Source organism: Hoplias malabaricus, chromosome 8 (genome assembly GCF_029633855.1).
Source record: "Hoplias malabaricus isolate fHopMal1 chromosome 8, fHopMal1.hap1, whole genome shotgun sequence".
In the NCBI taxonomy this organism is placed as follows: domain Eukaryota; kingdom Metazoa; phylum Chordata; class Actinopteri; order Characiformes; family Erythrinidae; genus Hoplias; species Hoplias malabaricus.
The window spans coordinates 943980-969305 of record NC_089807.1 but is presented as its reverse complement, the minus strand read 5'-3'; the positions used below and the strand labels follow the sequence as shown (position 1 = coordinate 969305).

At 44.1% G+C, this 25326-nt stretch overlaps 1 protein-coding gene across 2 annotated transcripts in view; it reads left to right on the top strand.

Annotated features, from left to right (window-relative positions):
• LOC136706170 (MAM domain-containing glycosylphosphatidylinositol anchor protein 1) overlaps positions 1 to 25326 on the top strand; it is a 297644-nt gene that overhangs the window by 84299 nt on the left and 188019 nt on the right. For both annotated transcript variants that reach the window (XM_066680124.1, XM_066680125.1), the window contains exon 4: positions 10986 to 11160. In XM_066680124.1, the coding sequence (XP_066536221.1) occupies positions 10986 to 11160 (175 nt within the window). The remainder of the gene's footprint in view (positions 1 to 10985; positions 11161 to 25326) is intronic.

Genomic DNA, 25326 nt, shown 5'->3' with positions numbered 1-25326 from the left:
AACTATGGATTTATTTATTCAGGATTTATTTAATCTCTTTTTTGCTGCTTTGAGCTCAGCACTGCAGAAACAGCACTATGTAACTGTTGGGGGATAATAGGAAACCACCCCCACTGCCTTCCCTCCCTCCCCTCCCCTCTGATCTCAGTACAGGGCTAAATTTACAATGTTTCGCTAAAATTTAATTGCATTTTTAAAAGGGAGTAATTGCTCTTTTATGCTGTTATTTAATCATTATATCATTTATTGCAATTATTTATTGATTATCAATTTATTGACCACAGACTTCTTCGCCAAACCCTCTCTTCCAGCTTTATCTCTGAGAATTTGATTGAATTCAGTCATGAGGTTTTCTTTCATCAGAAAAAGAAACGGATTCTCCTTCTGGACTCTTCTAGACTCTGATCCACATCCTTCACCTGTGAGTAAACCACTCAGTGGAAGGGGTCTGAAAGGATCCACGCTTGCTGTTTGTGTCCCAGCGTCCACTGTGTGTGCTCAACACTGTGGGTCTGAAAGGATGTGGAGCCTTGCAGAAGAACCCTGCATGAGGAAAGGAAATAGACACAAAAGAAGATAAACAGCAAGCGTAAGAAAGAAGCTGCTGATGCTTCTTAGAGCAGTGCGTCGACTCTGGGCCCTGGCTCCTTAGTGAATTAGCGGAAGAAGAAATTGTAACCAACTTCTAAGACTAAACTTTGGTGAAACACATCCGTGCCGGGATCAATCTTTGGAGGAGCAGATGAGGTTTCATTTTCCCGGCAGATGAAAACAATTCTCTTCATGGTTTCCAGTCTAGGTTTCATATAGGTCTCGATTGGAGGCTTGGGATCAATTCTGTTTGCATCCGACCTGCTGCAGTCAGCACTGACATCATCAACACCGCCTTATTCCTGCATCTGATCGACAATCTGATCCCGTATCAGCGCCTGTGAAGGGTAATTCTACCCCGTCCTGATCATGTGACTTACTGTACACAGCTTTCAGCTCGGTCTGGAGACGTCTGACCGCGCTAACGCTAATAAACTGCAACCGAATGTAACCCCTATCGGTGGGCTTTGCTAAGTGTTGAGCAAGTGTGGCACCATAAAGGAGCACCAGCGCATCTCCAGTAGTAATCCACCAGCTCGAGTGTGTGCCGTCCATTGTTCAAAGTCAGTCTCACGGTCTCAGTGGCCTTCATTAGAGAGAGAGAGAGAGTTCTCCACACAGCCCTATGTCCTCTCTCTCTGAGCCTCAGTGTTTTATTCTTAAACCAGTCTCAGTTCAATTCAGAGTTGTTTTATTGGAGTTCCTGTTGCTGAAGCATAAAGACAATTAGAAACATTTTGTCTTGGTCAACGGTGAAAGACACACAGAATAACACTGAAATGTACAACATAGAATGATTTACAGTATTATAACACGACCAAAAACAACACTAACAAAATAACGAGAGAAAATATTGACATGTAAATAAAGGTGATGTGGTAAAGGTGAAGGTGTGATGTAAATAAAGTAATTTACGGATGTGTGATTAGTTGTTTATGTTGTACAGGTCTAATGAGCTGCCCCCACGGTCCTTCCAGTCTGGTTCATTCTCATGAAGCGTCTTCTGAACATGTTCATGAATATCTGACTGTGGTAATGATGCAGAAGAATAATACAGATGTAATTTAATTAGCCAGATCCTCTCAGTGGGAGATCATTTATCTCTATCGCCCTCTAGTTTTCCTGATCACAACACAGCAACATATCAATTAAACACACCTCCTTGTTTCTACCCTCACCGTCCACTCTCTCAGCTCTCTGATGATATCCATAAACATTGGTTTTAGCAGCAAAGACAAAATGTGTGTTTTTGTTTGTTTTTGTTTTTTTCATGCCTTTGAAAAGCTAATTGTTAGATTGAAAACAAATATATACCACAGTGAGTTCCGACTCTGCGATGTGATTGGCTGAGAGACGTACCAGCAGTGCCAATATTACACGATAATGACATTCTGAACAAAGCTCTTCAGGTATCACTCTGCAAAATACATGTAGCCTAGCAACAACACCAGCGCTTACAAGACAGAGCCGTCCCTGGACTATTTCACCCAACGGTGATCCGGTTCATTTTCCTTTCGTGAGCAGAGTAAAGAGTTATGGCACAGTGGACCGTTATCTGCTGATTTCTGATTTGTAAACGAAAGAAAAATAATTAAAAGTAGTTGGCTACGTCTGTGTGGTTTCTGCGATTGTGTTTAACTCGAGTCGAGGCGCGTCTTTTTCACTGCTGTCCTTCACCAGCGCCGCAGCACAGCTCTGGAGCTATACTCTAAAATACTCATTATTAACTTAAACAGAGAGAGCTCAGCATCGTTTAGTGTGTGACATATATCACTACGATCTGAATCCACTGTAAACAATGATTAAACCATGACATTGACTTTCTCTCTGCTTCTGTCCTGATTCAGACAGAGAGCAGCTCTGAATAATGCAGCCTTGTTTCTAAAAAAAAAATCAGCTGTGAACACAGAGCGGCTCCTGGAGAGAACCAGAGTTCAGAAACGTCCTGGACGGGTCCAACATCGCACAAGTTAAAAGTCCAGGGTTCATAGAAAACAGCAAAAAGGACTGTGTGATGGAATGGAACTATTCTACCTCGTGGAAGGTTAATAAACAAACAAATCATTGGTCTTCTTTAATAAACATCGACAATGAACTGTGTTATAATCGCAGTAATGCACTCGAGGTTCGACAATATCTCGCGTTATACAAATTACACAAAATATATAATAAATTTCATATCATTGCTGTATCTTGATAATAGTAAGTTTACAGGAGAAGGAAAACAAATATTCAGAGTATTTTTGGAGCGTTTCTATTGGTCTGTTCATTATAAAGTGATCACACAGTGTGAAGGACTGCTGCTGTGCACTAAACTTAACATCCACAAACACAGAGATACAGGGTTTCCTTTTCAGAGGCGATGAACAGTTTGCTAGAACACACCACACATGTGAAGCTGAAAGGAAGAGTTGAGGGTGGAAATGGAGGGCATATAGTAAAGAGCTGAGGAGAGGAGTCTGGATGTGATCCACTTCTAAAAATCTGTTATTAAATCACTCAGATCGGGTCCCAGATAAATCCTTCATTGTTTATTTCTGTTATTTTTATTTTCTCGTCACTGTAAGAGTGAAAGTGCCTCCATTCGTGTATTAAGTGGATTGATTAACCTCTCTGCAGTGTTTTTCCGTGGCGTGTAACCTGATTCAGACCGAGCATCAGATGACGCGGTACAGGACAGGACTGAGGCAGCAGAACCTGATACCTCCCCATTTCTCATCCTCTTTTTCCTCCTTCCTCCTCTTCCCTGTCTCTTCTCTAAACAAATGTGGACTAGTGTCCCTTCATCCACTCTGTCTTTTCCTATTTCCTCTCAGCTCTCTGAACTCAGTAATTCCAGTCTTTCTTTATCAGTCCTTTCCCCTTGTTTTTCTTTATAAACTCAGATAGTGTCGTCCTCTCAGAACTGTCTGGGGTTGATATGTTAGCGCAGTGTGGTCAGTTTTGGATGGAGGTTGAGCGAGTTTTAATCGCCCCAGTGTAGCTCTTGGAGCTGGACGAATGTGGCTTAATCCTGCGCTGGGCACATGCTGCTGACTGAATGTGGTGTTGGGAATAATGTGAGCTGTTATTGTTTCATGTAAAAGTTGTTTTTTGACTTGGTGCCTTCAAATTTATTAAAATAAAAGGTGGAACTGAAAGTTTCTCTAGTGTTTCTGCAGCATTCAGGGTTCCATAATTGTCATGAAGTATGAAGGACAGAGTTTCAAACTTTAACATCACAAAACCAACCACAGCGGATTCTACCTTTAAATTAAATTACATTTTCTCCCTTTGAGTTTAAATCTCTATGATTTACATTTTCAGAAAAGCTCTGTCCTTTATGAGGCAGGGCACATGAAATTTTGCATGAAACACATTGTATGCCACTGTTGTAAACACAGGATGATTCCCACAAGTCATATGCATATTTGATGAGGATGAGATGGTTAGATATTTTGGAGCTACAGGAATGACTGCCCCGATGCTGAAATATTGTGACACATTTTTGCAGCCGATGGAGGGCAGACAGAACTGATCTCAAGCCTTGTTTTTGGTGATGGATTTTGATCATTTCTTTGCTCTTGTTCTGAATATTTCCTTGTAACATTTTGGATCTTAAAACTTTTAGTACAGCATCGGGAGTCTTGCCCAAGGAGTCTGACTGGTGTCTCCTGGCATTCCTGCCTGAGCTGGGTATCGAACCACGGTGCCACGAGGAGAGCAGCAGTGTTATCCAGGCGCTCTGTTGTTCGTCCTGTAATTGCTGTTATAAATGAGCTCTTCTGTGAGTGACACAAATGGAAGCTGAGCATCCACAAGGAGACGTTTATTACTTAACACCTGTCAGCTTGGTTTAATCCGCGAGCCGCTCTGTCCTCGCCGCACGAAGGTAATGATCGCGCGTTACTGCCGGAGTGTGTTTATTTTAAGCTTCCCGTCAGGGTTTTTATGAGTAAGCATTTTGATGCAACAAAGGCGCCGTGATTTTACGTCTCTGCAGGCGCTTTTTACTCCGTGACTGAGACTCTTGTTGCCCTTTCTCATCATATCTCATTTTCTCTCCCTTTCCAAGCACAGCTTCTCTCTCTCTCTCTCACACACACACCCTTTCCCCAAACACTCCCTCTTTCTTTCTTCTGCTCTTTCCCCAAACACACCCTTTTTTTCTGTCTCCCTCTGTCTCCAAACTCTCTCTCTCTCTCTCTTTCTCTCTCTCATATATATATATATATATGAAATCTCAGTAGAGATTTACCCACATCGTATGTTTTTTCTTACACTCTGACCGAGTTTCCTGTTGCCCTTTCTCTTCATAAATTATTCTCTCCCTTGTTCTCTCCCTCTTTATCTCTCTCTATTTCTCTGCAGAGAAACCTTCAGATCGTTAGTTCTCCGTTTGTTCTTACAGCCTCAGATTATTACCACTGTATTTTTTCAGAGTGAAGTTCACCTCTGTATGATCCTCTCAGCAGAGACTTCCGAAGGTGCAGACGTCACCAGAGCCACAGTGTTTTAAAACCAGTTAATTCCTACAGTTAGAGCTTTTGTTTTTCTCGCAGCCGAGACCTGAACGGAGCTTTAACACCTGAAAACCTGTTAATATTTAGTAATGATGGGAGTGTTTGTGTAATTTAGCTGCAGTTGTGCTTGTCCCAGGCTTCCTCTGTCTTCCTCCATGCCCCCCTCGTGTTTAACGTTGCTGATTACTGCTCGCCATTGAAGCGATCCGTGTCAGACGCAGACAACACGCAGTTAATACCATCTCCAGACTGTACCATTTAAATGATAAGATCTACACAGCAGCGTGTCCTGCTCTTCGCTAATTTACACTGCAGTGAACCGCTCCGTTCGCGACGAGTGCATTAGTTTTGCTGGTGGCTATCATTGTGAGATTCCATGTGATGTAATTTCTCCATTGTTACAACGTGACTATTGTACAGTTCTGTGTGTACTACAGATCCAAGCTAATTTTACACTGTAAATGCAGCCATGTCCAGCGTCCTGTCACTGATGAAGGACCAGAGGGTGAAAGATGAGCTAATGTCTTTACACATGTAAAACACACACTGTAGTGTACGTGGTCTGTACGACATCGCTCGTGTATTAGCAGCTGAATGGCAGTAAACTTGGCGACACTCACAGCTCAGTCCATCTCTGCACTACACTTCTTTGTCTCGTCTCGGCTTCCTGCTTTTCTCTTGTACTTATGTCCCTTCAATATCTGTCTCCGTGAGTTTTATTTGCCCCTTTCACACGTGCGCAGTAAACCAGAAATGTTCCAGAGTTTTCCCCGGAGGAGCTGTGTGTGAGAACATTCGTCCCTGACATTACCCGGACTTTATCCTCCTCGTGCCCTGGTAAAGTCTCCGGGTGAAGTCCGAGTCAGTGCATGTCAGAACGGAGCGGGAAATATCCTGGCGTTTCTCCTGCACGTGCTGCACAGGCTCTGCCCCCCACACCTAAAACACGTGTTTTATTTCCTGCTGTGACACGTCTCACACAGTAAATCTCCCACTGTGAACTGCGTGTGTGAAAGGACAGCTCCGCGACATCTCCAGACCCGATCCTCCGGAGTTTCTCCAGAATTCATGAGTTTTGTTCACTGTTCCACATGCTCGTCTTGTCCTTGTGTCCATAGAGACGTGCCCCTGCTCCGTTGTCTGAGTGTCACGGTTGCTCACGGTTTCTTGGTTGATGATCAGTTGATGTCTGTGTCCATGGTTTGTCTTTTATGGGTGTAGTCTGTTCCTAAAGTTTCTCTGTCTCTTTGTAGATCTAGTACTTTTCTCCTCGAGTGTCCATCTTTGTTTGTTTCTTTTCCTGTTCCTTTGTTACTGTAGTGTTTTGTTGTTTAGTCTCTCTACAGTGTCCTGGTTGTTCTCCATTGTAAATTGATTCTTTGTTTATTTCCGTTTTTTGGATTATTGTTATTTCCAGGTTTCTCCTAGTTTCTGTTAGAGTCGTTGTTGTGGGTTTAATCAGTCAGCTCCAGTTCCTGTTTGTTCTGTCTATTCTCTCGTTAGTCTTTTTGGGTGTTTAATAATAATAATAATAATAATAATAATAATAATAAAACACTTATAGCTCATTTTACAAACCCAAGGTCGCTTTACAATGTTCGGTGGTAAAAAAAAAATTAATAAAAGCACAGCATGTCTGTTTATTTATTAAGGACATGTTTAGCTACGTTTCTCTTTTCACGTTTACTTGCCTTTCTCTTGTTTATAATTTATTCTGCGATTCCCTTTTTTTAATAAAAGTCCCACATCTCTGCTCTGAATCCTATGCCTCATTCCTCACTTTCACTGTGACATCTGCTTTCGTTGGAGTGAATCTGCAGCTCCTGGTGAGGATTGGTGCCCTCTGTTTGTGAACACTGGCCCCTCATATGTTCATCCAAGCGCTGAGGCACATCCCCAATCCAGATGTTTAGTGTATGAACATTTCAGACAGCGGAGTGGTACCTGCGCGGCAGGCGTAAAGCAAGCCACCGTCCTCGCGCTGGCCTTGTGTGTTTGTGCCTCCGACGCTGACAGCTGACAGAAAATTAGAAGACGGGGCTGTAAAGAGCCAGACGGAGCCGAGAGAATTCCATCCCAAGCGTGAGGAGATGGCGAAGGGAGGATGAGAGAGGAGAGGACGTGTTGTCTTTCGGGATCTCCGGAAGAACGAGGACGGCATAGAAACGGCGTGATGTGTCGCAGAAGCCGATGTCAGAAAGGACAGCGTTTTCTCATCTCGTCATCTGTTTCAGCCCATTCTCTCTAGCGCCACTGTCTCTCTTTGTCTCTCCACATCAGCTTCCCTCTCTCGTCTCATTTCCCTTTGCCTTAGACGCTGCTGCGCAGGGACTCTCAAAGGGAAATGGCTTCTCGCTTCTTGGCTAGCGCTGACTTTTAGCTGTATGTTTAAACGGTAGGAAACACACAGCCGCGTGTCTGATATCAGCTAAACGTCCTGATGACTCAACGATGCTGTCCACCCTTCTGTAAGCTTTCTGAGACACAATGAGCACACTCTGTTACAGTCACAACAAAGCACAGAGAAGACAATGAACACCACCTGGAGGATAGTAAAGAAAGAGTGGTCTCTTTCCCATCATCAGGACTTTGCAGGCCCAGTTCCCAATGTTACCTCAAGCGTGTGGTGCTCAAGGCCGCTCTGTAATTAGTCGACTCTGAGTATTTCCTTTTCGCTGCTGAAATGGTGCGGTGGTGTTGTGTGAAAGACTGCAGAAAGGTGAAAGAAGTTTACGGGGCAAGATTTAAAACCCTGTAAATCCTTTGCTACACATTTGCATTCATTCTGAGGTGTTGCACGAGCCTGACTTTACACAGTAATTATATATGATTTTGTGAATGTGGGAGTCTTAGAACAGATTGTATATGATGTGGTATATAATCTTTCAATAATTCAAACAATGAAATCTGATCAAATGAAGCCTCCTATGAGCAAAGGGCAGCAGTCTCCTTCATGAAGAAGAAACACTGAGAGGAACCAAGACTCACGAGAGAGAACCCATCCCCCACAAATAAAGTAAGAGGAAGTGATAGAGGTGTTGAGTTATAGTGATGTGAGGGTAAAATATTAGTGATGAAGGTGTGAGAGGGAGCAGGGGGTGGTCAGTGGTTCTGTGGGAGAGTAAAAGCAGGTGCAGAGTCCATTTGGGCTGAAAGAGATTCTTGTATGGACATGCAGGATGTCTCACCTATGTATATCATCGCTGTCCAATTAAAAACACATATCTCTGTGTGGGTGTGTGTGTGTGTGTGGGTGTGTAGTTTATTACATCATTCGAACACGGCAGCTGTCCTTCACACTGTGTGTACAATTTAATGATGAATGACCAATAGAAACGCTCCAAAATGACTCTGAATTAAATAATTTTACTTTGACTTCCATTGAAATTAAAGGTTATTTCCTTCTTCCTGTACAAACAGTGGTGTTAGAGTCCAGTCCTAAAGGTTCATTACATTCTCTTCTCCAGAAGGAGAGGGGGATCTCTGTAATCTTTCATTAAACAACTGTGGAGAATAAAAGAACACAATAAAAGTCCTGGAGATGAAACGGGGCGAATGACATCAACACGACTTTAACATCCACAGTTAATATAGAGTAAGGCACAGTTCTGTTCCTGAAGTAAAGATTCTGAGATATTTGAGCCCTTGAGGCTACCACCACAGTTTTTTTTCTTTTTTTCTGAGAGTGTTGCCCTCCCAGTGGTTACGAGTCTAAACTAATGCATGGAGCCAGGTGAAAACACAGTGTTTTCATTGTGTTCTCTCACGCTGGTGTAGTCGACGTGTTCGAGAATTTGTCAGCAGTTTCTAATGAAGAACGTCTGAGCACGAGTGACTGCTTTCCTCAAATAACTTTTTCCATTTTCAAAACAAAATATGTGCCACAGTTTGTGCCCCTTTTCTGCAACACTGCACTTTCCACGTCCTTTGAAAAATTCGCCCATGAAAGCAGTGGCATCTCCCAGTGAGGAGCCCTTTTTAACTAAACGTTCTCTCTGCAGCGGTCGTCCTCTCTCTTTCTCTTTTTCTCCCGCTCTCTCGCTTTCTCTCTGTTAATTTCTCACCTTCTCTATCTGATCAATGGAGAACAGCTGTGCCCCAAATCCATGAGCAAACAAGCCTGAACAAACACAAAGCCTCTCGTTTGTACAGGTTATCTAATCCCATAATCCTCCGCGCGTACGTCCTAACCTTCCCGCCATACCAGCCCTGCCAAACACCAAAAGCTGCCGTCTGCCCGGGCGCCTCCTCGTTCAGGGGTGACCCCGGCTCTAACGGGGGGAGCTTTAATCATGGCTGGAGGTCGGGGTGGAGATTACGGGGGGCTTTTCTTTGTGCTGTTTGCTGCACTTTTATGTAGTTAAAAACGAGGCCGAATAAAAGAGTTCAGAAGAGATTTACAGCTTCAGAGGGAACGTGGCGTCTCACGATGAGCCGAGAAGATTACATTGATTACTTTCGATGTCATTCCGCTAGCTGTGGCTCTGTTCAGGTGACCGTACCCTTGAGTGTGTGTATCTTGGGACTCATCTCATCCTGATCCATGAAGAATCTCAAAGCAGGGGTTCATCCAGGAGTCAAAGAAACCGAAGCCTACAGCACTGTGCCAAAATTATTTATCTGAGCAGCAAAATCTCTCCCGGTGACAGTCCAGTGTTATTTGAGGTGATCGGCCAGTGCCTAGTGTCAGAGGATAATAAATACTCCATTGTGTTAAATGAAGTGTGCTGTAGATTTAACAAATCCATACGATCAGGAGAAACATCTGGAAACACACTGTTCTTCACTCGCTCACAGCACAGACACTACATAAAAACTACTTTACTGTACAGTGGGACCTCTAATAACAAACTTTCCAAGATATGAACCAGGCATTTGAATATGTTTTGCCTCCACCAATGAACCACGACTCTAGAAATGAACCCGATCCTCCTCCGAGCCGGCGGCTGGAAATGGCCACTGACCCCAATAGGCGAGTCTCCCAGCGCCCAGACTTGAGTGAGTTTTTAAGATTAGCACATTGTAGCTTTAGCAATTTAGCATTAGTGTAAATAGCAAACATCGAAATCCGTGCTAAGTTAAGCCGTATCTACGCTTCCCCACATTCACGCGCCTACTCTCCGTTATTCCACCCCCCACCTCCCGTCATACAGCCAGTGCCTGTGTTACTCCTCCAGCCAGTCGTCACATCTTCAAGGTAGCGATGTGTAACCACTTACAACTTTATTATTTATTTTTTATTACTGTTTCCACTTTATTTCTCTTTTATTTTTTAGTAACACTACATGTATTTTTTTTACTAATTTGAGAGTGTTGTAAACATATATTAGTGCAAAAAGGGTGACTTTTTTCGGGGCGGGTGCTGGAACGCATTAATTGCTTTTCCATTATTTTAAATGGGGAAAATTGACTCAAGAAACGAACTTTTCTACTTATGAACCGGGCCACGGAACGGATCAAGTTCATAAGTAGAGGTTCCACTGTATTTATATTTGTTTTGTTTTTTTCAATTGTTTATTGTAATTACATTAGGTGCCTAAGACTTTGCAGAGTGCCGAATGAGAATTAGTTCAGCGTTCATTTCATTAACTGTGTGTCTGATGTTCTACGTGGTTAAAATGATTAAAATCCCCTTCTAGATTGTAATATCAGGTATTTTCAGTACTGTTTTGGACACATATTTAATAAAATCTCCATAGCAACACACTGACAATGAAATGGGATGCTTTGAAATAGCTGCACATGAGCTTACGATCACTCCGCCCAGTGCTCCTCCAGACTGTGGAGCAGTGGAGCTGCCACTAGATCCTCACAGACATATTCCAACAGTGTAATGTAAACTAAATGTAATGTAAACCCTGAATCTTTGCCGACCTTTGCTTCGTCTCTCAGGTGCGATGGACGAAGACAGCAGGCAGTGCGTCGGACAAGTTCCAGGACACGCCCATCTTCAACGAGACGCTGCGGATCACCAACATCCAGAGGGTGCAGGGCGGACGGTACTACTGCAAGGCGGAGAATGGGGTCGGGGTGGCTGCCATCAAGTCCATCCGGGTAGATGTGCAATGTAAGTGTTAGGGCCCACTGTCCGTCCACTTCCCAAGAGCGTGTACTTTCCAGGAGTGTGCACTTCACCTGAAGGGATATGCATGTTATCACTGTCCAAAGAAAACAAACAAATGTATCTGCCCTTTATATTGTGGGAAATTTGACTGTAGACTGACCCATGGGCACCACGTCGGACTTTAGTCAGTGTTGGGGTTCCACTCTGGGTTCCGTTCCTCTCTCAAGGTTTCACCCTCATTCTCAGAGAAATTGAATTAATCACCAACTCGACCCAGTCTCCGTAAGAGTCACTCTCCGTAAACTCCTAAATGGCATGAACTAGATGGGATTTGTGTTTGCTTTCATCTTAAAGCCACGTGATGTTACTGTGGTTATGCTTCGTGGCATTAGTTTAGTGACTCTGACTCTGGGCTTTCAGGAGTCAACTCCGACTCTCGATTCTTGCTGCTAGAGTCGATAGAATCGACTCCTTGACTTCAGTAGATTTCAACCAAGAAACAGCAGCACAGAGCAAACACGACCCGCCCCCATCTCAGAGTCACTCGTTTAGTGTCAGCCCCAGCTCACAGACACGTGATGAATTGACTCTTGACTCCTGGAGTCGACTCCTCATCACTCTCATGTGGAGGAGTGTAACACCTAGAGCACCTACAGTGTTGATATAAAAATAATATGTAAATACTGTACGATTAAAGTGAGTCTCCTTGAACATCACACCCCCCACAAATGTCAACCAATAGAAACAGATAATAGCATTAATGTTAATTACAGTTTAATGACCTCCTGTAAATGAAAGGGTTTTGGACAGTGATGTTAAGGCGATGTGTGAATACTGAGTCACTGTTGTTCACTCTTCATTCATGATCACTTTAGACAGAAAAGACGGGCAGCTATTGATCGAGACACACTCCTGGAAACATGGGGAATGAAGTGGATGGATCCCAAACATGCGGTGTGTGTGTGTGTGTGTGTGCGTGCGGGGGGCTCTCTGCCCTGCTGCCCATCACCTCTGACCCACTGTCCCATTGAGCCAGGGGTCAGGTCAGAGACCACAGCTCTGCGCCCTGAACAACCATCCACTACAGAAACATCACAGTCAACACTGTCCTCTTCACAAACAGCACTCACAAATAACCCATCACTGTTCGCACACACACACACACACACACACATGGTGATTAGTCCCTGATTAAATGGCATTTACAGACGGAAACATATGGAAACAATGAGAGCGAGAGTGAGACAAAGGGAAACTGAGAGAGTTTTCATCAGTTGTGGTATTTAGTCTCTGATTAAAATGACATTTGCTGAAGGAAGCAGTAGGAGACAGGGACCGTGGGAGAGAGTAGGGAACAGTGAGAGAGAAAAGAGACAGTGAGATGCATTAGACTCAGACAGTAGGAGAAAGTGGGCAAGAGTAGGAGACTGTGAGACACAGCAGGAGAGAATGAGAGATAGTGAGAGATGATGAAAAGTAGTAGGAGACGATGTGAGACCACAGGAAAGAGTGAGCAATGGTAGGAGAAAGTGAGTGAGAATAGGACACTGTAGGACTGAGAGACCAGGGGAAAGAGTGAGAAACTGTAGGAGAATGTGGGAGACTGTGGGAGACGGTGAGAGACAGTAGGAGACTGTGGGAGACAAGGGGAGACATTAGAAGAGGGTGGGAGACATTGAGAGGACCATCTCCCCTGGCTGTGGAATGTAGTCGCTACTAAAAATGACATTTGCATTAAGAGCCAGTGAGAGACAACATGAGACGCTGAGAGAATGTGAGAGACAGTGTTCCTGGCTGTTGTTTGTAGTCCCTCACTGAAAGGACAGCTCAGTCCCTTCCCTAAATGTGTATTGTTTATGGACAGTGTTCTGGACGTAGCTACTAGGCTCTCATTATGTGTGTGTTTTGATATCTGCCCCTCCCTCTCGAACCGCGCTCCCTCAATCCGGCCGATCGGACACTGAGACCCCGGGGCCCGCGGGCTCCCCGGGGGCGGCTGGTAATTGTGGTGCGGATAAACAGGAGCGGGCTGACAGCGGCTCTAAGAGTAAACACTCCTGACGGCTGACGCTTGTTCAATTTTCCCCTGCCGGCTCCACTTGGCTCCCCGGGTGACTCTGCCACCACAGCGCCGGCAATTAGAGTCAGCCAGGGCAGAGCGGCAGGGCCATAACACACAACACACACACACACACACACACACTCACACACACAGACATACACCACTGTCCATTCTTTAGTCTGTCATTCTACCAAGCCCTGTTACAGAGAGAGAGAGAGAGAGAGAGAGAGAGAGAGAGAGAGAGAGAGAGAGAGAGAGAGAGAGAGAGAGGCTGGATGAAGGAAACAGGAAGACCAAAAGAAAAGACAATGAAAAGAAAGGAACAGTAGGAACATAAAGAATAAGCAAGGTCACAGAATTGAATGTGTATATATATAACACTGAGTGTAACAGTAAAAATAAACCACAGATAAAGACATTTACACCCAGTACAGCTCAGGAATGTAAACATATCTTTATTGGGGGCGTGTCCCAAAGTTAGTTTCATGTGTAAAATGGATGTGCTTGTTGTAAACAGTAAACACTGACAAACGCAAATTTCTTTTAGCGGATTTCAATGATCCACGTCCACCTCCGTGTGACCACAGCCCTGCAGCATATTCACCTCCTACACTGGCCCCCGCTGTGAATCAGTGTTTCGGCAAAAGCAGAGTGTATCATCACTGAACTAGATCCACATCAGCGCATCCTTATTGTGATTAATTATAGTCACGCTGCTCTAATATTTCACTTGAGGAAACGTTAGATCAGCTGTTAACTTTAGCACGGACACTCAGACAGCGCCGGGTGAATGGGGGAGGGAGAGATGCATGGTCCTGACGAACAGGTCTAGCAGCCAATGAGATATATATATATATATATATATATATATATATATATATATGTGTATAAATATATATGTATAAATAAAAAGAGAGAGAGAGGGAGATGGGATCAAGAGAGGGTGAGCGAGAGGAAGAGGAAGCAATAGAGGGGTTGACAGGGTGACAGAGAGGAGGGGAGAGATCAAGAGAGGGTGAGCGAGAGTGAATGAAAGAGAAAGAGAGAGAGCGAGAGAGAGACCAACAGTGATAATGAATGAAAGAGAGAAGACATGTCAATAAAGCAGTGTGAAGTGAAAGAGTAGATTGTTCCATCCTTCACTCCTTTGTGTGGACGAACGGCGAGAACACTGTTCCTCCTCAAACAGCACTGTGTAATTCCAGCACATAAACGAGGGGCACAGAGGGAGGAGGAACTCCCCCACTTGGCCGTCCCTCCCTCGTTCATGCCTTCTCACACTGTCCCTCTGTTTTTCTGTGTGATTCTATCCCCAACGCTCACTCATTCAGCTTCAGTGCTACAGCTGTTTACTCCTACATACAGTTACAGCACCGAAATACGGACACGCACCAGCTACAGCTGTATACTCCTACATACAGTTACAGCACCGAAGTACTAACACGCCAGCTACAGCCGTTTACTCCTACATACAGTTACACACTGAAATACTGACACACACCAGCTACAACCGTTTACTCCTACATACAGTTACACACTGAAATACTGACACACACCAGCTACAACCGTTTACTCCTACATACAGTTACACACTGAAATACTGACTCACACTAGCTACAGCTGTTTACTCTTACATACAGTTACAGCACCGAAATACGGACACGCACCAGCTACAGCTGTTTACTCCTACATACAGTTACAGCACCGAAATACTAACACGCCAGCTACAGCCGTTTACTCCTACATACAGTTACACACTGAAATACTGACACACACCAGCTACAACCGTTTACTCCTACATACAGTTACACACTGAAATACTGACACACACCAGCTACAGCCGTTTACTCCTACATACAGTTACAGCACTGAAATACTGACTCACACCAGCTACAGCCGTTTACTCCTACATACAGTTACACACTGAAATACTGACTCACACTAGCTACAGCTGTTTACTCCTACATACAGTTACAGCACCAAAATACTGACACACACCAGCTGCAACCGTTTACTCCTACATACAGTTACACACTGAAATACTGACTCACACCAGCTACAGCCGTTTACTCCTACATACAGTTACAGCACTGAAATACTGACTCACACCAGCTACAGCCATTTACTCCTACACACAGTTACAGCACTGAAATACTGACTCACACCAGCTACAGCCGTTTACTCCTACACACAGTTACAGCACTGAAATACTGACTCACACCAGCTACAGTCGTTTACTCCTACATACAGTTACAGCACTGAAATACTGACTCACACCAGCTACAGTCGTTTACTCCTACATACAGTTACAGCACTGATATACTGACACACACCAACTACAGCCGTTTACTCCTACACACAGTTACAGCACCAAAATACGGACACACAGCAGCCACAGCCGTTTATACAGTTGCACTAAGTTGAAATTATGTTGGGTGTGATTAAAGTTAAAAAAAAGTTAATAATGATTAAAGTTAAATTATGCTTCAGAATAAATATTGTACTTCATGGATGACATTTATATTTTTAAAGAACGAGTGTTTTATTTTAGTAACAAAAGCTAGTTAAGGTTGCGCTTGAGCTTGAATGCATTAAAATAAACAAACAAACAGAACCCTGTCTTTTTGTTGGAATTGAATTTTTCTGGAAAATGCTTTTGGCTTCCTTTCGATGCTGAAGCCGGGCTCATATCTCAGCGTTTAACCCCGGTCTTCTACAGAGAGACAGGGCGTTTTCAGTTCACATCAAAGTAGATAGAGAATGACAGAGAGAGAGAGAGAGAGAGAGAGAGAGAGAGAGAGAGAGAGAGAGAGGTGGGTGTTTTTAAGAGGAATGAAAAGGCTATGAAAACACTGAATGTGAGGGAATGCGGACACGGAGGAAAGGAAAGGTGTAATCTGCAAACTGCGAGATTTTGATCAAAACACATCAGACACCTCATTACCCTCACATTTCCTTCACATTTACTCAGCCCAAAATACACACACACACACACACACACACACACACTGTATACACACAAAATCTCTATCTCATTTCATCAGCTTTTTGTTGCGTCCCTCATTGTCCACACACACACACACACACACACACACACACATGTTCATATCTGTACACAAATACACTGTGGATGGTTGTGTGGTGCGTCCTGCCTTTGACCCAGGCACCCTGGCCAGCGAGACAGTAGGTGACTGAGTGGTGGAGGTGCAGCATGCCTCTACAGTTGGGATGGACTTGGTTCAGAGACCCCCAGTGTACCCTTTTTACCCATAAGCCCTCACTCTTTATGGATCCCTCACTCTCTCAGGTAAGGCTGGTTTTTCTCTCTATGGACGGATATTGGGATCGCTGCCGTGAGATTATCAGAGTCGTGGCTTTGTTCACCAGCTCCTGTCGTTTAACGTGGATTGGGAACGTGTTGGAGTAATTGTTGCTGCAAATAACCAGACTGAATAACAACACCCCTACCTTCAGGAGACTATAGTGAAGTCTGAAATGGCACACTCACTGTCCAGCACTTCAACACTGTTAGCATTTTTACACCGAAAGGACTCTGGCCCCCTGTGCTTCCACCTGTTTTAACAGGAACCACGGATCAGTGGTGGCTCGGTTCCAGGGCCAAAGATAAACGGGCCAAAGATAAACGGACAGAGTCATGACAGGGTCACTCTTCTTCTTTATTTACAGTGGGTTCAGATCAGAGTCAGAAATAATACATATGTAAATGCTGCAGAGTTCTGAGCTTGTCCTGCTTCAATTGTGAACAGAGAAATGTATCCAAGGCAGAGCTGAGACTCAGGCCGATGCACAGCCCCAGAAACACACACCAATGAAGCATGTTCATGTTTTATTTCCTTTTATTTATTTCTGTAACACTCTGTAGATGACCCGTCCAGCTCTACTGCGCCATAACAGTTTATTTGAGGCTCTGAGCTCTTTCTGGAGCTTCTTTATCTCCACTCGCAGAGGCTCTGAGACTCTTTCTGGAGTTTATGAAGCTCGACTCGCCCACGATGCAGTCATAGTTTGCGCTGAAAACCTTTTCTGATTTGCGTTTATGTGGGTGTAAATGTGCAGAACAGTTCCATATTAGACATTGGTGCCAAAGTGCTGTGTGTGCATGTGAAAGAGGGTGAGGCTTTAGAAGTTCCCATTCCTCATGGTATCATTGAAAGAGATGCTCACAAGTGCCCTCTATGTGCACTTACTGTGGTCTTTGGTGAGGTCTGCAGCAGTGTAGACTCAGCAGAGGCCTACTACCCAGTATTGCTTGAGATACAAATGAGGACCAATTCAAATGTGAGCTCCACAGTCTGCCCTCCCTAATATTTATTGTTCATTGCTATTGTCTTTCGCTACTGTCCCTTGCCCTGCACTGTTGCACAAGTTAGAGTTCAGCGAGTGTGTTCGTAGAGGGCTGTTTCACTGTGTACTGGGCACATTGTATATAATTGAAAAGACAATGAAATCCACGTGACTTGATTTGAGAATGGACAGGTTTGTTTAGAGCTAGGGTAAGCTGTGAATGCAGGTGATTATTAACTGGTGATCATCGCTGAACTGTGTCAGATGTAGTCAGTGTGTGTCAGTGTAGATTCCACTGGTCACACATGACTGACCTAGACAGACCCATCTGACCCAATCCCCTTTACGTGTTTTCTCCCGTACACTGCACTGACCACACGTCTGTCCCCAGCAGCCCTCAGCCCCTGGAGGTTTGTGTGTAGACATTGAGGAGGAACAACAAGCTTAAGGCTCAGTTTGGGCCTGGACTTACCTCTAGGTTAAACTTTAAATTAATGCTCTGAAGTGGGAGGAGCCATTGGGTGTAGTAATGTCGAAGGGGCGGGGCTCTGTTGCAGAGGAGGTGGAATAAATGTCCGTCCTCTTTCTGGACTCATTTTTCTATATGATATTTTGACAGGTTTATGGATTTGAATACTGTGGCATGTCGTAATTCACTACAGAGATGGTTATCGACGGTTATAGCCGAGTTAAACCTGATGAGGGCGCTGCAGAGACAGAACTGACCACAAATAAATGTTTTAAACCCTTAAAACAGAGTGTTTTGAGGATTTTATAAGAGATCAACAGACAGTAACATCACTGTTTGAGAGTGTGTTTTTATCAGATTCAGAATCAATCTCCATGCCATAAACAGTAAATTTAAACAGAACACTTTCAGTTCCTACTTTTCCTTCAACTTCTCCTGAAGTCTCTCCCCACCACACGCAGCTCATCCCTGAACCGCAGCCAAAACCCAGCGATGTATCTTTAATCTGTAAAGTGTGGGCTGGAGCTGCGAGTGTGTTTTGGAAGCGCTAACTCCTGCGCCAGTTTTTCTCTCATCACTTGTGGACACACAAATGTAAAGCTTGTCTAATGTGTGTCTGATAAACTGTGTGCCGTTCCCTGGTCAGAGTTTAACAGTAAAACAGCTGTCACTGGAGCCCTGAGGAACGAAGTGTAAAATTATGGAGTTTTTGGAAAGTAATGCATTGTCAAAAATTAAGTTTAAATGTGATTGCTATATATTTTCTGCAATGCCCCTATTTTTTTAGGTAAAGAATAATTTAGGTCCCGCCCCTTTATGACACACACATATTTTGCCTACAGCCCCCTCCAGGAATTTATTTTAGACGTTTTAATTCATACAAAACTGGGGAAAAAAGCTGTGATTTATATGTTTTCATTTGCCTTGTGTGTGTTTTTTGGCGCAGTTTGTTTGTCTCTACGTCATGTCAAACTGATTAACACTGAAGAAAAGTAGCAGGGAGAAACATTAGTTAATGGAGTCGCTGCCTAATCGTTTTAAACCTTGGACATCCGTTAATGGCTCTGTGAGGAATGCAGCTCCACAAGAGAAGACTTAAACTTAGACTAGTGTTCGCCCTGACACCGGCCCTGAGTGAGAAGGACGTGTGTGTTCCTGAGAGAGAGAGAGAGAGAGAGAGACAGAGAGACAAGTCCCAGGTTTATTCTCACTGCCCCGGTGGCTGACAAAGCAAAAGCAATTGAAACACAGAGCCAAGAAGAAACACAGAGCCAAAGAAAAATGTCTTTTAAAGTTTGTCTGTTGCTCCGAGGGGCGTGGGTTCCCCAGGCTGCGAGACGCTCGACTCTGAGCCAAAACAACGGCGGCTGGGGAATGCCTTCTCCATCAGTGAGGATCCACCGGGCTCTGCTCGACCCTCAGAGAGATTAAAGGAGTCAGAAAGGGACACTGAGGTCGGGACACAGAGCAGACGTAAGGCTTCTCAGAGCGACTCCCCTGACTGAGGACACGGCTGTTTCCGTTAATGCGGCCAGGTCGTGCCCCCTGTGTGATCTCTGCTCCAGTCTGGGCCACACACGGGCCTGGTATATGTTCTGGTCGATATATTTTCCCAGAAATAAGTATGAAAAATTATATAACTTTCATATATAACCTTTTATTCCAATGATATATTAATACTTTTGTATAATAACAAAACAATGCAGTTAAACCCCTTTAAAGTAACAGTATGTAATATATTTACCATAAAATTACTGCCTCAAAATGTTTGCTTTTGTTCTACTAAACTGTACCAGGGAGAATAGGCCTCTATCGTCACTACTCTGGGCTCAGCACCACAGAAACTACGCTCTGTAACCTCTGGTCCACCACTGATTTCAGTATAAACATAACAAACAACACTGAGCTCAGCAACTGACTGAGGTAATGTCCATATACTGTATGATAAGTCCATAGTGTAATTACTGTGACAGGCCTAGCCTCACGGTCACCTGACACCTCCACTTCAGCCCGGAGAGCTGCGTCTGGCCCAGACGGCTGGGAGCTCCGGGTCCGGCTGGTGACGTGAAGGTGCCGATGGCCACAGGAGACAGCGAGAGCAGGGCTGAGGTATTTCTTTCCAGTGGTTCGTCAGGGAGACTCATCCTCGCTGGCTGTTAACGGGTTTCTAGACGATTTTGTTGTTTGGAAGAGTGGGAGATCGCACTGATTATTCTGCACAGCCTCTGCCGACGCTGTGTGTGTGTGTCGGCCTCTCACACACACATTTGCCGAACTGCCATAACACTTCAAGAACGTGTCACTGCTATTAACACCAGTGTTAATTGTGAGGCCAAGACTTTTTAAAAGCTCATTCACACAGTTAACAAGGAGAGGAGAGTGTTGTAAATGAGTTTGTGTTTCCGTGTGTGTGTGTGTGTGTGTGTGTGTGTGTGTGTGTGTGTGTAATCACAGCAGACATGAGTTACTGTTTGTTGGCACCTTCTTCTGTTGGTGCCTTCAAAGCCTCACCGATGCTTGAAGATTCTATCTCAGCGTCTTTAAAGTCGTGTGTTTAATGAATTGAGTGAAATGGAAGATTTAAGGCGTCTGAGTACGGCAAGCGTCTCCACGTCGTCTTTCATCAGCTTCTAAGTGCCGGTGTTGTGTTCTATACCTTCAAGATCCTTTGATCCAAGCAGCTGGGTTTATAGGAGCAGCCTTTCTGGGCAACGGTGAAGCAATTAGAGAATAAAGATAAAGAGTAAATGGAGCATGTCAACACAATGTGACACACCCCAGAAACATTCCCGGAAGAATCCCTGATATTTCTCACACAAACTGAAGTCAAGGCGGATATTATCCGGGACGTGGACAGTAACGAAATGCACACAGACGCTCTGCACACACTCCGTTTAATGAGTGAATCCAGCTGCTGAGCTTCACTCACCGCGTGCGCTCTGTAGTAAGGTCTGATATTAAATAACTGCACAAGAGCCTGAGGTCCCTGTGCTCAGTGCCAAGCGAGAGTTACCAGGTTATAAAAGTCCAGCCCTGGGCTGTGGAGCAGTGGAGCTGTGTTCTCTGGAGAGATGGGGCTCTGTCCAGTGCAGGGACACAGGCAAGTGTTTTATATACGGGACACGTAAAACAGCAGCATATGTCACGTACGTAGTGATGTCACTTTAAAGACAAAGCCTGTGTCCGAAATGGCTCCCTGTTCACTGTTCCCTATGTGACTCACTCTATAGTGCACTGTTATAGGGATCTGAGTTCAGAGGGTAGTGGAAGATTCAGACCACACAAGCTCATGTGGTTTTCACCAAACAACGCGGTGCATTGTGGGTAATCTGATATCTGCTAGTGTACATGGGGTGTACACTACTTTCTGCAGTGCATTGAGGGATTGTTTGAGTGCACTGAAAAATGTCGGAAACTTCTAGAAAATGGCGGAACCCTAAAATAGTCCACTACACAGTGAATAGGGCACAGTTTCGGACACAGCGCAAGTTTCTGAAATTATTTTTAAAATTTGATTTGCAACAAGATTATTTTTGTTTTTTCAGAAATCTACAAAAAAAAAATACAAACAAAATCTTTTGAACCATCGCACATTTAAACAGTTTTCGGGCCATTCTTTTATGGGTTAAACTTTGAGAATAAAGTGTAATATTTTACTTGTTTTGAGACTAAAATAGTAATTACAGTAATCCCTCACTACTTTGTGTGTTTTTTCAAGGGGCTTATGGCCGCTATGTCGCGGATATTGAGGACAAATCTAGGAAAACCGTGAAAGATGAACAGCCAAAATATTTCATTAAATCCATTAAAATTTCATAAAATTCTTCTATATTTTTTTTGCTATTTTTAGCCAATTGTCAGAAGAGTGCACAAATCTTTATGATTCCTTTTTTAAATCATTTTACTCTTCTTTTAGTTCCTTTATTATTCTTTATGTTATTAATTTGAATAATGGAGTAGACCCTGTGCATCCTCTTGGTAGCAGACGACATGCATCACACTGCGCAGTAACCTCTTGCTGACAGTGCGTTGTAAGATGACCTGTGATTGGGGCATATATTAATGTTTTCATCTTCATTAGTGTAGTGTAAAGTATGTATTAGACTGGGCCTGTAGGTGACACAATGTATCATTTACAAGTGTTTCTTACGTACAGTACGTGTGTTGTTCACGTCCACATCCGAGTGAAATTTACTGACGCTAAATCACAGCTTAGGAATGGCTCTATTAAAGAAACTGGTGGGATATTACATGTAGTTCCAGCTGAAAAACATTAGAGAACGACTGTTTAATGCAAAGGGGGGGGGGTTATTAACAGCAACAGGGAGGGGTTTAAAAGCCCAAACACTCGTTAAATACATAACAGAAATATCTTTCCTCTACTTCGTGGAAATTCGTGTTTCACGGTTGGGTCTTGGAACGCATCCCCCGCGAAAAACGAGGGATCACTGTAAATAGTAAATATATTTATCAAATATATTTTAACTGAGCTTCCAGAATCCTACAGTAAAATCATGCCCTTTGTTCTGTGTGGATTCTGAAGAGTTGGGTGTGTTTTTGAGAATTAAATCACAGTTAATAATTAAGGTTTTGGAGATCACACACTGCCAGGTTCTGCTCCTGCTCTGTGTGTTCTCTGTGTGTTCTCTGTGTGTCCTCTGTGTGTCCTCTGTGTGTTCTCTGTGTGTTCTCTGTGAGTTCTCTGTGTGTTCTCTGTGTGTTCTCTGTGTGTTCTCTGTGTGTTCTCTGTGAGTTCTCTGTGTGTTCTCTGTGTGTTCTCTGTGTGTTCTCTGTGTGTCCTCTGTGTGTTCTCTGTGTGTTCTCTGTGTGTTCTCTGTGTGTTCTCTGTGTGTTCTCTGTGTGTCCTCTGTGTGTTCTCTGTGTGTTCTCTGTGTGTTCTCTGTGTGTCCTCTGTGAGTTCTCTGTGAGTTCTCTGTGTGTTCTCTGTGTGTCCTCTGTGTGTCCTCTGTGTGTTCTCTGTGTGTTCTCTGTGAGTTCTCTGTGAGTTCTCTGTGAGTTCTCTGTGTGTTCTCTGTGAGTTCTCTGTGTGTTCTCTGTGAGTTCTCTGTGTGTTCTCTGTGTGTCCTCTGTGTGTTCTCTGTGTGTCCTCTGTGTGTCCTCTGTGAGTTCTCTGTGTGTTCTCTGTGTGTTCTCTGTGAGTTCTCTGTGTGTTCTCTGTGTGTTCTCTGTGTGTTCTCTGTGTGTTCTCTGTGAGTTCTCTGTGTGTTCTCTGTGTGTTCTCTGTGAGTTCTCTGTGTGTTCTCTGTGTGTTCTCTGTGTGTTCTCTGTGAGTTCTCTGTGTGTTCTCTGTGAGTTCTCTGTGAGTTCTCTGTGTGTTCTCTGTGTGTTCTCTGTGAGTTCTCTGTGTGTTCTCTGTGTGTTCTCTGTGTGTTCTCTGTGAGTTCTCTGTGTGTTCTCTGTGTGTTCTCTGTGTGTTCTCTGTGTGTTCTCTGTGAGTTCTCTGTGTGTTCTCTGTGTGTTCTCTGTGTGTTCTCTGTGTGTTCTCTGTGTGTCCTCTGTGTGTTCTCTGTGTGTTCTCTGTGTGTTCTCTGTGTGTCCTCTGTGAGTTCTCTGTGAGTTCTCTGTGTGTTCTCTGTGTGTCCTCTGTGTGTCCTCTGTGTGTTCTCTGTGTGTTCTCTGTGAGTTCTCTGTGAGTTCTCTGTGAGTTCTCTGTGTGTTCTCTGTGAGTTCTCTGTGTGTTCTCTGTGAGTTCTCTGTGTGTTCTCTGTGTGTCCTCTGTGTGTTCTCTGTGTGTCCTCTGTGTGTCCTCTGTGAGTTCTCTGTGTGTTCTCTGTGTGTTCTCTGTGTGTTCTCTGTGTGTTCTCTGTGAGTTCTCTGTGTGTTCTCTGTGTGTTCTCTGTGTGTTCTCTGTGAGTTCTCTGTGTGTTCTCTGTGTGTTCTCTGTGTGTTCTCTGTGAGTTCTCTGTGTGTTCTCTGTGTGTTCTCTGTGTGTTCTCTGTGAGTTCTCTGTGTGTTCTCTGTGAGTTCTCTGTGAGTTCTCTGTGTGTTCTCTGTGTGTTCTCTGTGAGTTCTCTGTGTGTTCTCTGTGTGTTCTCTGTGTGTTCTCTGTGAGTTCTCTGTGTGTTCTCTGTGAGTTCTCTGTGTGTTCTCTGTGAGTTCTCTGTGTGTTCTCTGTGTGTCCTCTGTGTGTCCTCTGTGTGTTCTCTGTGTGTTCTCTGTGTGTCCTCTGTGTGTTCTCTGTGTGTCCTCTGTGTGTTCTCTGTGAGTTCTCTGTGTGTTCTCTGTGAGTTCTCTGTGTGTTCTCTGTGTGTCCTCTGTGTGTCCTCTGTGTGTTCTCTATGTGTCCTCTGTGTGTCCTCTGTGAGTTCTCTGTGTGTTCTCTGTGTGTTCTCTGTGTGTTCTCTGTGTGTCCTCTGTGTGTCCTCTGTGTGTCCTCTGTGTGTTCTCTGTGAGTTCTCTGTGTGTTCTCTGTGTGTTCTCTGTGTGTTCTCTGTGTGTTCTCTGTGAGTTCTCTGTGTGTTCTCTGTGTGTTCTCTGTGTGTCCTCTGTGTGTCCTCTGTGTGTCCTCTGTGTGTCCTCTGTGTGTCCTCTGTGAGTTCTCTGTGTGTTCTCTGTGTGTTCTCTGTGAGTTCTCTGTGTGTCCTCTGTGTGTTCTCTGTGTGTTCTCTATGTGTCCTCTGTGTGTCCTCTGTGAGTTCTCTGTGTGTTCTCTGTGTGTTCTCTGTGTGTCCTCTGTGTGTCCTCTGTGTGTCCTCTGTGTGTCCTCTGTGAGTTCTCTGTGTGTTCTCTGTGTGTTCTCTGTGAGTTCTCTGTGTGTTCTCTGTGAGTTCTCTGTGTGTTCTTTGTGAGTTCTTGTCTCTGGTTTCCTGTCCTGGTTTGGTCCTCGTCTCTCGTTTTCTTGTTTAAGTTCCAAAGTCCTGTCAGAGATTTGTATTGGTTTTAGCTCCTACTTTCCCTCCTGTGTGGTACCACCCCGGCCTTGTGCTTGTGTGTGTGTGTGTGTTTGCGTTACACACTTGGTGTTGTCATATTAAGATATGTGCATTGTTTAATAGTTAATAATTAATAACAGGTGACGTGTGAAGCTCTGATGATGAGCAGACACTGATTTTGGGAATGTGCTGAATTTCAAACTGTAGAATATCATCACCATCCAAACCACACCCTGTATCTGTGTGTGTGTGTGTTCAGTTACTGCATCATTTAAACCCAGCAGCTGCCCTTCACACTGTGTGTAATTTAATGATGAAGGACCAATAGAAACGCTCCAAACTTACTCTGAATATTATTATTATGAATTCAGTGGAAAGTTAAGGTTTGTTTCATTCTCCTGTAAGTGTCGGTGGTGTTTTGCTGTCCCTGCTCCGCTGGG